Source organism: Falco punctatus (genome assembly GCF_963210335.1).
Source record: "Falco punctatus genome assembly, chromosome: 7".
NCBI lineage: Eukaryota > Metazoa > Chordata > Aves > Falconiformes > Falconidae > Falco > Falco punctatus.
In genome coordinates, this window is record NC_137587.1 from 9,509,836 (window position 1) to 9,525,200 (window position 15,365).

The 15,365-nt window shown below is 53.5% G+C and overlaps 1 protein-coding gene across 2 annotated transcripts in view; it reads left to right on the plus strand.

Annotated features, from left to right (window-relative positions):
• Positions 1–15,365, plus strand: part of LTBP2 (latent transforming growth factor beta binding protein 2) — a 73,201-nt gene that overhangs the window by 22,527 nt on the left and 35,309 nt on the right. For both annotated transcript variants that reach the window (XM_080396323.1, XM_080396324.1), the window contains exons 4-7: positions 10,789–10,970; positions 12,252–12,422; positions 14,014–14,214; positions 14,569–14,837. In XM_080396323.1, coding sequence (XP_080252449.1) covers positions 10,789–10,970; positions 12,252–12,422; positions 14,014–14,214; positions 14,569–14,837 — 823 coding nt within the window. The remainder of the gene's footprint in view (positions 1–10,788; positions 10,971–12,251; positions 12,423–14,013; positions 14,215–14,568; positions 14,838–15,365) is intronic.

The following is a 15,365-nucleotide window of genomic DNA, read 5'->3' on the forward strand; positions in this document are numbered from 1 at the left end:
GCTTTGCCTTCTCCATCGCTTTGGAGCTGTGCTGCTGAGGAGCTGGAGCCCCGGCACTGCCAAGGCAGGCGCAGCCCTTCTGCCTGCTCCAGATCCCTTCCCACTGGGGATGCCATAAAGCCTGCTCCTTCCTGCTGGTCCTTGGTGTGGCTACTGAAGGGCACGAGGGAGAGGTGTGAGAGCAGATTTGTGGTCACGGTACTCTGGAGGCACTGGCTTTGCTACCAGGCATCATGCACACGTGGCCAGGAGCACTCCTGGTCCCCAGCCAGGCTCTGACTGGTGAGCAACTGGAGAGATGGAGCCAGTGCAGAACAGTACAGAATAAAAATCACCGGGATGGTCGTTCCCCGTTCCCTGGCAGGGCTAAGACTTCAAGAGAGGGCGGCAAAGTGTCACATCCCAGCACAGCTCTCATGGCTGGAGGGCTTCAGGTGAGGGAATCCTATGTGTGGCTGGGGATGGAGAGATGTGAGGGGACCTAACTACATTGAGCTAATAGATCCGAAGGCCAGGGTGTCCTGATGGGTGTTCAACCATTGTTTTAGCTTAAAATATGTCTCAGATCCGCAGCGTTCCCAGGGTGAGTGGGAGGCTTCCCAGCACCTCCTGCTGCAGGTGGAAAACCTCCGCTTCTCCAGATGAGAGGACTATACACATCTCTTCTCCACCCTGTTGCTCTCATGCCCTCTGTGTGTGTGTGCAGCCACCAGCTCTTCGCCCCCCTCACGCGCCTGCGATGAGAGGCTTTGCCTGCCCTCTCCATGTCCCGTGTAACGCAGGGGGCAGGCAGCTGGCTCCCCTCGCTCCCCGGGGTACGTGTGGGCATGAGGATGAATAGGATAAAGTGTTTCTTAGGGCTTTGAAGCTGGCAGCCCAGTGGAGGGGGTGAGTGTTTCTAGTCGACAAGATGGAAATGAAACTCAAGTGCTTGTTTGCTCCCTGCTGTAGGGGGGAGGCGAGTGACCTCCCCGCAGCTGGCGGGCGGCTTTTCTCTGGCTGTTGTCTCTGCAGCAGGTTTCATTAGATGGAGCCTGGTCCTCAGCTCGCAGCTGTTGTGTCTTGTGGAGACAGAGGGCCCTTTGGGCTGGAGACCTCAGTGTGCTTGTGGGCACAAGGGCAGGTTGATTTGTTGCCCTCTCCTCTTGCATGCCTCTGCTCTAAACACAGCTCCCTCCCTTGCCAGGCAGGACCCTGCTGCTCACTGTGCTGGAGAGCACAGGGAGGAGCAGAGGGGCAGCGAGGACATTGCTGTGGCCAGTGCTGGTGGCTGAATCCTCTGCGGGGTGGTCATGTTGCACAGCAGACAACTCAACTCTCCAACTGTGCCAGCATCTTACGCCCAGTTTTGTAATGGTGCAAAAGCTGTGGCCGTGGGGTGATGCCTGCAGTAAGATGGTGCCACTGATGGAGACCTTCATCTGATGGCAGTTGTTAGGACAATCCTGGATGGGTCTCTTCTCACCAAGGTGTGAGAGCGGCTACGCGACTGCCTCTGGCAGCAGTGCCGTGCCTGTTGATCACGGTGCCGAACACCAGCTGCTGCAGGCAGGCAGGGGAGCCAACTGGAGCAGCTTTCTCGCTGTTTCAGCCCGAAGGAGCGTGCGGCTGAGCTGAGGAGAGCAGGGCTGCACAGCCGCCCGTCTCGCCTGCCACTCACCGCACACGCCGCGGGCCAGCCTGGGTGGTTCTGCCAGAGGGGTGGTAGCTCGCCTGGCCTCCCTCCCTGCTTTAGTCTATGGAGTGTGCAAGGTTTGGCCCAGACGTGGCATTTGTAATCAAGTAGCCTGGCCTGGTTCCTCTGCTGGCTCCACTTGAAACTCAAGAGTGGTTGCAGGCTGCATTTTGATTTTTCTGGGAGGCATTGGCCCGCGCTTCAGCTCCGGAGACGGGCAGATTGCAAACAGCTCTTCATCATGCTTGGTATTTGGAAATCACAGTTCTGGTGATTTTATGGGTCAGCACTAAGGTCTGATGGATCCAACCAGGGGTGCGATCTGCCGCTCCTAGTGACAGCCTGGTGCCGTGCCCTTGCTCAGGGCATGTTCCTGCAGCCTCGCTGGGCCAGGCAGATGCTGTTCCCATGCTTGGAGAGCTGGACTTCTTCCAGGGAGTCAGTTGCTCACTCCCTAATACATGAGAGCAAAGAAGAGCACTCACAAAGTGGTGGGTGGCATGTGTGGCACGTGTGACAGGGGAAGGGCATTTAATGTCAGCAGAGAGCAGTGTGGAGATGTGTGAGCAGCCACTTTGGCTAAGGAGAAAATTAGACCCCCAGAGACTGGTTAAAAAGAACCTGTTAGCTGTCTGTGTGCTTAGAGAGGTTCACTTATGTGGTGTCTGGCAACTCCTGAGCAGATAAAAATAGAATTCACAACCCATCTCCTTCTCCCTCTGTGTTCTCATGCACTACATGGTGGGCTGGGAGCTGGCTCGGGTGGCCCTAGAGCACTGGCACTGCTCTGGGGGCCAGAGGAAGGAAGATGCCAGGGTGACGGTGGTGGAGAGACTGAACTCGGTGGCATGGGACAGACACTTGGTGACTTCACTGTCTCACAGACTTGCACATCTGTTGCTGCGATTTGTAGCGAGAGATCCAGAGAGATATCAGCCAGCTACTGGCACATATATCAATCAGAGCAGGGAACTGGTGTTGCCACTGCAAGGTGGCACAAGAGACAGCCCAGAACGAGAGCCATGTGGGCTCTGGGGGAGCCCCTTGCTAGCCATGGTGAGGGATAGTGGTGGCATCCAGCTGCTGGAATGACATGGCTCCTGGGCTTGTGCCAGCAGCATTGAGTGTGCATATGGGGCAGGGAGTCTGACGTGTGTTCCTGCCTGTGCAAGCCCCGCTTTAACAGTGCTCTTTGTGCCCAAGGCAAAGGGTGTTGTCGTTGGCATGTCTGTCCACAGGAGCTCTGGAGGCATCCCAGGGGAGGGAGGATTTCCATGACTCCCTGCTTGCCTGATGACCTGACTGTGTGTGAGTTGTGCCTGTGGCACTACAAGGTGTCAGGTGAACATTCCAGGGGACACCTTGGCAACTGAGATCTGTTGTGGTAAGCAGTAGGGTTGCCACTGGCTTGCATGTCCCCGTGAGGGTCCATATGCCTGTGTCTGGTGTCCCATCTGGTATGAGATCTGGTTGCAGGTGAATGAACTGTGAATCGGGCACAAAGGTGCCTGGATGGTCATTGCTGTGGCCTTCATGGTACACAGGTCCTGCGTGGCTCAGCCACGAAGGTCTCCTGCCTGGGCGAGGCTGGTGGCAGCTTCTCCTGGGCAGGAGACCTTCCTTTGCCTTCCACCAAACCCTGGGGAACAGGGGGCATCGGATGCCGGTGTCTCCCTCACTTGTATGGAGGGTACCGGGGCTGAAGGCAGCCGCAGGAGAGACGGTGGGAAGCCTGAAGCGGGCAGGTTTCAGAGCTCTCTCTGCTGCTCCTGGGGATAATAAACTGAGCCAGGATTTATGGACATAATGTGGGTGGGCTTGAAGTCAGGTGTCTTGTATGGTGTGGTTTCCCCGCTCCTCCCTGAGTCCTAACAGAGCTGTCTTCCTTGTCAGCATGTTTGTGAGCTAATTGATAATAAACTCGAGTGGTCTCTAAGCAATGCCTCTCCTGTGCTCTGGGGCCTGCAGGCTGAGCCATGAATCCCATCTGCCTGCTGGGGAACCTGTTTGGAGTCCAAGAAATGGGAAGTTTCTGGTCTGTGGTCAATTTGCTGCTTTCCAAGGCTGGCTGCTTCTCTCTCCCCCTGTAGACACAGACGCTGGTGTTGAGGCTGCCCATTCTTCTGCGATGCTTTAGTGGAAAATCAGCAACTGCCGAGCATTACAAAGGGGGAAGTGAATCACTGATTTTGGTCCCTGTGGCCCCAAGCAGGGAGGGCGTCTAGCCAAAGGGACAGGCGGATGGACAAGACAGACACCGAGTATATTGTTCGACATTTTAAAACCAGAGGAGAACTCGCCTGTTGTCCTGGCAGGTTCTCAGGGGCTGAGCATGACTCAGCCCCCGTCCTGGCTGAGCCCTCTCGCCTTGGAGCCTTGTGTGCAGGCTGCGGGCTGGAGGAGCTGGGGTGGGCTTACCAGTGCCACAGCGGTTCACCTCCGGGGGACCCTGGTCCCAGCCCCACGGGCACATGCTGCCTCGCTGGGTGGTTAGAGGCAGCAGCTGCATCCCAGGCAGCAGGCTGGTTGTGTCTGGAGAGATGGAGCTTGCTAAGCTCCGGCCCTGGGATGGGCATTTCTGGACCCTGGGAAGATGGTTTCTTCTCTGAGGTCTGCTTATCTGCAGCTTTGCTTCGGCTAGCGCTGCCCCACTCCGTTGTTGCCCTCCTGGGAATTGCTGTATGGTCCCTGACATCTCTCCCTGGTGCTTAGCAAGGTGTGGGTTTGTTTCCAGCTGGGAGGGTGACTTTCCAATCCCCATCTGGCCAGTCCTTGCCTTGTCTGGGGTTAGCACCCCTCCCCGCTGACTGCCCCGTCCAGGATTCACGTTCTCCGCAGCGCCTCGGGCCGTCCACCCCGCCATGGTCAGTCAGGCTTTGGCTGGGGAGAGGGCGAGGCAGGTTGGATGAAAAACCAGTAATACCCCTGTGGCACTTGGCTCTGCGTTTCCTTTACGCAAACGCGGAAAAAACACCATTTCCCAGCTCACGAGCGATCTGGCCAAAGTCAACAGTTGGATGCAGAGCAGCCGATAGAAACTAAATCCAGGAAAGACTGAGGTGTTGCTGCTGGGGAGAGGGAAGTGCTTTGAAGACTTTGCCACCTTTGCCTCCAGTCCCAGGGAGGACGGCTGGCCTCAGGTCACTAAGAGAAGCCACAGCTGTGTACCCACCTGGATTCCCTGTGGTTTTTGCTTACCCAGAGAACCACGGTCACCAAAAGAGTTCAGAGGTTTGAAAAATGCTCTCCATATACAGTGGGTTAGAAAAACTGTATTGTCTTCCGGACCCTGTGGTCTCAGTGACTTTGTTATTGTGATTCTGTGTACTTAGTCTTGAAATGGCAGGCTTTTTAAAAAAAATGGATGATTCAGAAAACAGTGGTCCTCATGTTGACCTGTGTGGTTGCCAGGAGCCTGCTAGCTTGGTCTTCTGCTTGCTGTCCTCAGTGGGGTGAGAGATACCTCTCATCTCCTCTGGGCAGGGAACAGGCATCTTGCAAGTTCATCTGGGGGAATACAACATTTTTGTAACTGTCTCAGTAGTGCCCAGTGACAGGACAAGGGGCAACGGGCACAAACTGCAGCACAGGTGGCTCCACCTGAATATGAGGAAAACTTCCTTGCTTTGAGGGTGACCAAGCCCTGGGACAGGCTGCCCAGAGAGGCTGTGGGGTCTCCTCTGGAGATGTTCAAAACCCACCTGGATGTGACTCTGTGCAGCCTGCTCTGGGTGCACCTGCTTTAGCAGCAGGTTAGACTAGATGATCTCCAGAAGTCCCTTCCAATCCTGACCGTTCCGTGATTCTGTGTTTCCTCTAGCCTGCTGTCCCTAAAGCAAATGCAGTGCAGAGTGCAACTGATAACAAAACCTATTTAAAACAGAACCTTTATACACAGACAAAGGTGCAGTGGCAGGTGTGCAGATCCCTTGCTGGATGTCATACAGGTGTGTAGGAATGTGTAGCACTAGAATGTAAGGAACCAGGTCTCCCTCAGTTCTCCTAACTTCTGTCATGTGTCCTCAGGGGCTTATGGGGAGTCCAGGTCCTTGACCTGCATCTCAGAAGAGAGCAGCTACAATTGCTTTATTGAGTAGTTTTGAACGGCTGCAGGTGTGGGTCAGCCTGCTTGGACAGCTGCCTTCCAGCCCAAATCTTTTTAAATTTTAATTAATGCCTAATACCTATAGGAGTGAAACTTTCCACATGCTGGTGACTGAGGTCTCTCAGCCAGTGACCTTTCAGCTGTCAGCCCGCTAGAGATCGGCAGGAGCACACACATTCATGCACCTGGAAGGAGATCACTGCTCCCTCTGCCTTCCCTCCTTGACCTGTGTTTTCCCCGGACCGCTGCTGCTGTTAGCTGGACACCACAGAGGTGGGTGCCCCAGGACAGCTCAGAAGGAGAGGTGTCCTAGGAGTCTGCACACTGTTTCTGCCCCACAGGCTGTGCCTGACACGGAGAAAGCTGTCAGCAGCTCTGACAGATGAAGAGCAGGGAAACCAGCTGCTTGGCAGGCGGTCGCCCGTAAAGGAAGAGACCACTGCCTCTTTGCAGAGATCTGTGCTGGCCATGTGCCTGGCTGGAAGAGTGGAAGTGAGTAATACCATGCTGAGGGAGGCTGTAAGACTGAATGAATGTGAAGCCCTGGGACTATTAAGTGTCTCAGAACATAGTGCTTGAGGTGTCAACCTCCTCTGCCTCCTCCCCGAGCAGGTGGAGGCATGGAGAGTGGTAGCACAAGCTCCCCACTCTGCTGGTTTGGAGCTGCCCCATCTGTTTCCCATCCTCGCTGTTACCCCTAGGACAGCCACACCAGTCAGAGAACTTGTGCTAATGCAGATCCCTGGGAACTGGACAAGCTCCAGACAAATATAAAGATCCACCAAATGGTATGGGATTGCTAATGCCTTCTGGCCAGGTCTGTACTGATGTGGTGAGCTCAGGTTCGTTTCCCAAGACCCTTCAAGCAAGCCAGTCCCCATATGCCCGGCGTGGACTGACTGTGAAGGTTTGGAGAGGAAAAGCTCTGGTTTGCATTCCCTGACCATAAGCCAGCTGCTTGGCGTGACTTGGAGATGGATTGGGACTGACAAACTGAGATGGAAAGATGCCTTTTGCCATTGATTTCTGTGGCCCGGGGTTGGATGGTGTTACTCAACACAGTCCACAAATCCCAGAGCTCATCCGCCTAGAATAGAACCAAATAAACAAATTAATTCAAAGCAAATCTGCTTCCCCCTGCTGTGACACACACTAGAAAGCTTTGCCAACAGGATCCCAGTGGGATGGCTTTTCCTCAAGTGTTGCAAGCTATGGAGTAATGTTCTTCCTCCATTTTTCCTTTGGGAAGTTGGCACTGCCCCTCATAGCAAGCACACATAATCCACTTTTCTTTGTAACTGAAATGCTAATGATTGTTTTATTTAAAGCTGTTTATATGTTGGGTTTTTTTGAAACAAAATCTGATGATCCTGGGAATGACAGGAGTTGTCCCTAAAGCCAAAGGGTGGAATTCCTTCAGGCAGGCAATGGGTAGCATCCAGCCGAGCCCTGATACTTGCATGTAGCATGCTGCCATCCTCAAGGATAGATACGATGTACTTTCAAGCACAAGAGCTGCTATTTCCCTGTCTTATGCCACCAGTCACTTCCACCCAGTGACTCTTCAGAACTTGGGGCTGAAGTTGCCCTCAAGTGACCAGCACTAGGACAGTGAGCATTGCTGGACTGGGGAACTCTCACTTTTTTCCCTTGGGGTGCTTCCATCTATGCAGTAAAAGGCCTTGGAACCCCAGCCACGTTGGGGTCTGTCAGCAGACATCAAAGAACAAATGTGCCTGAGCTTCCAGGGTTTCATAGCTCTCATCTAGCCTCCCTAGAGCTCCACACGGCTTTTCCTTTGTCACTAACAAAACCAGCAGTAGCACACCAGGCAACAAAGCAGTAGGCAACAGGCACCAGAAGTTCCTTCACTGGCAGCAGGGCTGAACTAGTAGCTCAGAAATGTGTGAGCAGGTCATGCCTGACCCCCATGGCCATCAGGGGTAGGTGGTACTCCTGCAGAAACTCAGGAGACCTTCTGAAAGAGGCTGGCAGGGACTGAGGTAGGACTGAAACAAAGTTCACTTTTCTGCAATTATTCTGGTCAGCTTTGCAGATTACTGAAAAAACAAGCAACGTTTGCTTGCCCTCGTCTCAGTTTAGAGCTTGATTTTAACAAGACAACAAACACTTTTATCAGCAGGCATCTGTGCTCTTTGGCCAATCCCACTTGCTCAGTCTCCATCCCTGAATGACCAGACTCCAAACAGCGTACGAACCTCCAGCCTGCCAAGCTGGGTGTCTGCCCAGCAGCAGGGGTTACCTGTGCTGCTGCTTCTCAGGACTCCCGCTCGTGCCCCCTCCCAGCAGCTCAGCCCTCATTTTCAGGGTTTTCCTTCATTAGAAACAATTAGGTAATGCATGTCCAGACCGGGGACCTCTGTGTCTGAGATAAAACTGTTCATTCTTGGATTCCTACAGCTCAAGGCCAGAAATGATCAATAGATCAATACATAACCTAAAATCGCCTTCAGGACAGCACAGATTATGCATCTTTATCTAGTTATATTTGCCCTGTTCCAGTGATGTCTCATCTCCCAGCAGCATGCTTTCCTCTCCTGAAGCAATGATATGGGGAGCTGGGGAATCCACTGCTGGGGTGTTTTTTGCAGAAGGAAAACAGCTACAGTGCTGCATGTGGGTGTGAATTCTAGTAGGGAATCATTTGGCTTTGGTTTGCAGATGTTGTTGTTATATGACTTGCCTTTCTCGGTTAGATTACAAGGCTCTTTACACCCAGCATTTTGTTCCTGTGGAGAAACCTGTGCCCTGTAATCAGAGCACCTCTTCATCTTCTTTTTGCTAAATTGAAGAGATGGAATACTTTAGGTTTCTTGCAGAAAGGCATTTTCACCAACCCTCAAATTACTTTTGTCATGTTTTTTCCCATATCCTCTCCAGTTTTTCAACAACCCTTAGAAGATGTGACATACTTACTTCAGATCAGCACTAGATGCGATATTTTAGCATACATACACCCTGCTGAGATGAGGATGTGTAGGGAGGCAAAAATACCTCCCTGTTCCTGCAGTGTTTCACTGCCCTTATATCAGGGCATTGAATTGACAGTTCATATTTAATTGCTTGTCATTACCCCCCAAAATCGTTTCAGAATTGCTGTTTGCCAGGATTGCCTCCTTCTATCTGCAGCTGCTGCCTGCATTCCTTCTTCCTTGAAGTGCAATTCTGCATTTGGCTCTATTAAAATCCCATATTGCTTGGATGGATTTGCCCTCCGCAGTGATCCAAACTTCTCTGTGCGATTGCTCTGTTCTCATCACGATACACCACATTGCAAATTTTTGTGTCAGCCGCGCACATTATCAACGTCGTTTGTATGTTTATTTCAAAATGAAAATATTTATTTCCAGATGAAATCCTTGAATCTTGCCAGGCCTTGTACGGATCACCCTGGAACCCATCTAACTCCCTCCCCGGTGACAACTGCTTCTTGTGTTCTGTCACACAGCCAGTTTGTTATTCATTTCACATGTGCCTGATTGACATCGTACTGCCCTGTTTATTTTTTTATCGGAATAGCATGTCTCTCAGCCTGCCGGTGTGCATGCATGTATGTAATTCTATTGAACTATGAAAACGGACTCCTTTGACAAGTGGTTCTCCATAGACCCCACTGACTAGACCTCACTTCTGTGTGCCTTTCCTTTAGTTCCCAATTAATTGACCCGTGTGTCATCTTTTCCATTCTGTTGTTCAGAGCTGATTTTGGGCTCACTGGCTTACAGCTACCTTGTGTGTTGTGCTTGACCTCTTTGAATACCGGCACAGCATTAGATCCCTTTCCATCTCCCCAAATTTTACTGTTATTCCAAGCTATCCAAGCCAGGAATGTCAGTGAGCCAGAGCTGCTGTAGCCAACTCTCGTTGGATCATCCAATCCTGTTGGGTTTAGAAATCTGTGTTCCCTGTAGACACTGTAACACCTCCGCTGTGCCCACTGTGACAGGGAAGATTATAAAAACCATAAAATGGGATGGACCTCTCTGGGCACTTTGGTGGGACAGGGCTAGCCTCTTTGCCCCAGCCATTCCGTCAGAGGTGGAAGTGTTGGATAGGGTATGCAGAAGACCTGTTGGTGTAGTTTGGTTTCAGAGGCATCCAAGGCTGGGACTTTCAAAGAAACTCAAGGGGTGTACAGGCAGCCAACTTATTTTGGCCCATGGTGTAGTAAAGCCTTTTTCCTTGAGTGAGGAAGACATTTGCTGGTAAGCGCAAAGCATCTTCTTGGAGGTTTAGTGCTGCCAGTCAGTGAAAGGGAATGGGAGCAAGTGCAATGGAGCACAATGTGCTCTTCTGATGGTTTGATTCAAAGAGCTCTGCCTAGCAGTCTACATGGCTTTATAAAAGAGTGTAAGAAGTATGATCCTGTGAGCTGTTTTCCCCAGAAAACACCAAAAGCCATAAAAGCAGTTACTGCAGAAAATTGTACTCTGCGCTTACAGGGCTGAGTTCTTCGTCATTCTCTCATTTGTGACTCTCATGGGCCAAGTTTTGTTTATTTGCTTGGCCTGACTTCTCTTCTGAGTGCCTCACTGGTTCTTCAGCGTTCATTTGGGACCGGGAAGGCAGGCCCTGAGAAAGATCCCACCGCAAGAACAAGTGTATTTGGAGCTGCTTGTGTTTGCTGGAGAAGGGATGTGGTGGGGCAAGGAGCAGCCCTTGAGCGTGATGGGCAGGTGGAGGTTCTTCAAGGCAGCCTGAGTGTCCCTGTGGTGGGGCAGCCTGATGTGTCAGTACAGGGAGGGTATCTTGGTGAGTACTGTGCTCTGCCAGGTTCAGGGCATGGGGCATGGTCCTTAGAGTGAAATGGTGCCATTGTGATGACCGTAAGCAGGTGAGGAGTGGGACCCTGCTCAGGCGGGCAGAGGGCTGTGTCCAGGTGGTGGCTCAGGCAGTGAAGGTTGATGCAGGGTATCCTGGTGGACAGGCACTGTGGGTCAGCACAGTTACTCGTGAGGAGTATCAGTTCTTTTTTTCTCTTCCACAGGACTCAGAGCAGAATTGGCTCTCCTGTCTCCCCCCAGCACACAGGGCTGTCACGGACTGTCCGGCGCTACCCAGCCAGCAATGGCCAACTCACCTCTAATGCACTTCCCGGCGGGAATGGACATGAGCAGAGCAGCTCTGGGCCACACATGGTTTCTCAGGAGCATACCTTGTCTGCAAGGGGTAAGACCTCCAGGGCTGTTTTGGGGCTTCTTCTTGGGGTGCCATGGCAAAGGGCAATGATGTGACTGGGGATCTTCGAAAAACCCTGGACTCCCAGGACTGTGCCACTGGGTGGGATGGAAAGGGCGGGTCAGCGTGGGCATTGCTGGGGTTAGTGAAGAAAGAGACCCTACCGAAGGAGGACAGATCAGTGGAGCAAAATGCTGGCAGCAGGGGAGAGGATCTAGAGGGATGTGGCAGATGCCTCCCAGAGGTGTTGAACATCACCCCAGCATGCTGCCCTGAAGGAGGATTGCCCCAATCTGTAGGGACAGTGTTTCCCAGCTTCCTCCTCGGTCTGAGCAGCCCTCGAGGTCAGATTGTGCAACCAGTGTCTAGTTGTTCCCTTTGGCTGCTCCCTTGGCGCCTTCTGACATGAGCAGGGATCAGGCCAGGCTGCTGGGACGTGCAGTTGCTGATCCTCAGTGCCTCCCCAGCTAGGACAGATGCAAGTTGTCTTCTGCAGCTTGGCTCCCCCTGAAGCTGCGAGTCCCCAAGGAGGCACCATGTGGCATCTCAGCCCTTATGAGTAGGGCTGTGAGCCTGACTGAAGCTGTAATCTCAAAGCGGGGGTTGAAATGAGGAGAAGAGAGGCTGAGCACAGCAAGGGGGCTGTCTTGGTGGACCGGGCTGGAAGGCTTTGGTGTCGAGCCAGCTGGTTCATGGTTACACAATAGTTCTACCTGTTGTCCATTTTCCACAAGCCCCCAAGAGCTCTGAGTGTGATTTCCCCCCCGTATCTAATGTGAGGGTGGTGGGGGACCAGCAGGGGACTGCAGGTAAATGTAGGAGGTCAGGGGGTGCTTGTAGGGAGACACTGGTTTTCTCAAGCCCTGATGTCCTCTTTGATGGATACCAGCGTGTCTGTTCTTGTGGAAAGCCTTCCAGTGGTTTAAGGGCAGCCAGTCTCCCGGCTACTGATGTGGCTGGAGAAGAAATATTGTCTAAAGCAGAAAAACGCCCTTTATACTGGAGTTAGTGTGTGTTCACAGCGAGTTATGCCACTCCGACTGGGCAGGCAGAGCACGCTGCTTGCTCTGTTTTTCATGTGTTGACAAACCTTTACCAACGCTGGTGCAGAGGACAGGCTGGAGCAAGCAAGGGGCAAGGAGATGCACTACCCCGGGGAGGGACACGGACCCCTCCTTGCTCTGGGAATGCTTCAGAGCTTGACCTGTGAATTACTGGCCACCTGGCCTGGAGATGCTGTTTCCACTTTGCACTATCCTTGTTTTTTCATAGGGGCCAACCTGACAGAGAAGATTAGGAAGATAAAAATTGTCTTCACACCCACCATCTGCAAACAGACGTGCCGGAGCGGACGCTGCTACAACAGCTGCGAGAAAGGAGACACCACCACTCTCTACAGCCAAGGGGGGCACGACCACGATCCCAAGTCCGGCTTCCGCATCTGTGAGCACCCTGAGGCCCCCAGCCCACCTTCCCACCTGCTCCCTCACTCTCCTCCTTCTGCCTTTCCTGCCTTTACAGACTGATGGCTTGGGCTCCTGTAGGGATGGGAGGAGAGGGCCTCTCTCAGTGCCTTGGAAGACATCTCCTGGGGTCTTTGGGGCTTACTCCACCTCTGCCTCTGGGGGAGGAAGACAGACCGTGCCTCATTGCTCTTTCCTGGGCAAGCAACTTCTGTTTCCATCCCACCCCAGGTAGAGGGGACGCGTGTGTTTGAGTCAGGCCTGCGGCCAAGCCTCACCACCCCCTCCTTCTCAGAGCCAGCTCACTGCTTTCATTGGCATCCAGTCTTGGGGCTGACTTTCATCACCTAATTTCCTCCTGTTCTCTCCTTTCACTCACGTGGCAGCCAGGAGAGCTGGCTGCAGGTTGCACGCTGTTCTTATAAACAGGGCTGCTGAAACCTCTGCTCTCCTTTCAGAGCTTCTGGGATTGCTCATCAGGTCACTGGGATACCGAGCTTTGGGTTGGGCACATCCTCTTGGAGCCGGTTGGTGGGAGCAGCCTGCAGGACCTGGTGGGACTTGTCCTCTGAAAGCCTCTGTAACTCTCAAATTCTTCTAATGCTGAGAGAGTGCAAAGTCTGGCTATTGTGGACACTGACTGATGGAGGGTTCATGGGAATTTCTGCCTAGATCCCAGTCCAAAGATGCATCTCCTGCCCCCAAAACTGGTTGCTGGGCTTGAGCAAATAAACTTGGAGCAGAGTGGGAGCTCATCCCCTGGTATGAACCTAACAAGCCATCCAGGGATGTGCAGCAACAGCGTCTCATCTCACACTGAAATGAGTCAGGATGATCTGTCAGGGAATCCCGTGCCTTGCCCAACTGTTGCTTACACTGAGAGACGCTCTGGGTTGCTCCAAGCATCTGATGAGGCCAGAAAAGACGTGACTTCGGTTTCATCTGTGGATGCTTTTTCGGAGCCTGGGCAGATGAATTGCTCCTGGTTCTTTTGTCCCACTCCACACTTCTCCCACTTGAGCTGCTGGCAGGGCCAAGGCTGGCCAGGAGACAGGCTCTGAGGACGTGGCTCTCTGCCCGTTCTCTCCTTCTGCCTCTCCCATCCCCGCTGAGTTCCCTTCTGGGCTGGGAGTACAAACCCTGCCAAGCGGGGAGGGGGCGATGCAGAAGAGAAGGAATTGTACTGACTCAGCCACATGCAGCTGCCATAGCTCCCGCCCCACTCTGAGGGATCCTGCTGTGCCAGCAACACCACTTTGGCCCTGGGGGGCTGCCCTGCAGGGCCTGGGACCCCCAGGCTGGCTGTGGCCCCAGAGCCCACGGGAGGGCTCATCATCTTCAACCCATGACTCCGGTCCTGAGCGGAGCTTGGGGAAAATGGTGGTGCACAGCAGGGACCTCAGGCTGCCTCCAGGCTGCAAGTGCTGACCGTAGCCCAGTGCTGGGCCTGGTCCTTGGGCCACGGGGCTACTGCTGGCCCAGATCCAGGTGCCTGGGCTCCCACGGCCGCCCCTTTGGCTAGAGCCAGTGTCTCAGCTTCTCTGCTAAGCAGACCTCTCTTTGCCTTGCAGACTTCTGCCAGATCCCCTGCCTGAACGGTGGGCGCTGCGTGGGCCGGGACGAGTGCTGGTGCCCCTCCAACTCCACAGGGAAGTTTTGCCACCTGCCGGCTCCCTCTCTGGAAAAGAAGCAAGGAGGGAGAGCCCCCAAGACCCCGGCCAGCAGCTCCATGAAGCACTCCACCTACACCCTGCCCTTGTCCAACCAGCTGGGTGAGCGTGGCCGGCAGCTCCCGACCCCACATTTTCCTCCTGCTTGGGTGCTCCTCAGATCTTCATTAAGAGACCCGAGGAGGCCACTACGTCCTTATGCTTGCCTTTTCAGGCCAGGTGGTTAGAAAAGTGGTTCCTCTGGTTTCTGAAGGGCTCAGGTTGCTGGGGAAAGTCTTTGATGGGTTTGTCCTGGTTCTGGACTAAGTATTTTCCCTTAGATGCAGTTTTCCTCTAGATTTGCTCGTGGAGTTAGTCTACCCCTCCTCCCTTGTGACTTTGTGGATGACAACGATGCTCCTGGGGTGCCAAATTGCTGCCAGATTGTCACAACTGTGGTGTAAATTAATCTTTCAGCTTCCCTAAACCCTTCCCTGGTGAATGTCCATATCAACCACCCTCCAGAAGCCACCGTGCAGATTCACCAGGTGGCCAGGGTGCGGGGTGATGCAGAGGTGTCGGAGGAGAACAGCGTGGAGGCGGTCCTGGTGCCTCAGCTGGCCGCCGTGCCCTGGTACACCTATGCCAATGGGAATGGCAACAGCATCGCCACAGAGGGTGGCCAGCAGCAGCAGCAAGCCCCAGGGTTGCTGGGGAGGTGCTTTCGGGAGGCTCTCCATGGGCAGGTAAGGGGTCACCTGTGTGTAGATACCTTTCTTCTTCTGGGGTACAGATGCAGTGGCTTATGGGCCAGGGAGTGTGGCCTTTCATTGTGTGAAGCTGTTCAGCATCAGCATGGGCATGGGCATCACCCAGGTGCCATGGGCATGGGCATCACCCAGGTGCCATGGGCATCACTCAGGTGCCACGGGCATGGACATCACCCAGGTGCCGTGGGCACGGGCAGCAGTGTGTTAGTACTTGGGGGAAAAATCCCTTTTTTTGGCCCAACAGGGAGACCTCGCTGCCTTGCCCTGACCAGGCTGTGCCCTGGGGCAGTGCAGCTCAGACTTGATGGCTTTCACACACAGTCTCATTTGAAAAGGGTGCCCTATTTATAGCAACATTTACAGCCACGCTCTGCGATTATTGTAGGAAGCGTATAAAACATAGGAAAATTCCTTTCCCTCTCAGACGATAAATGAAAGTCTGATTTCCATGGAACGACGCCTTCCTGGGCAGCTCGGTTGGGGCTTGGGAAGCAAACGCACGTG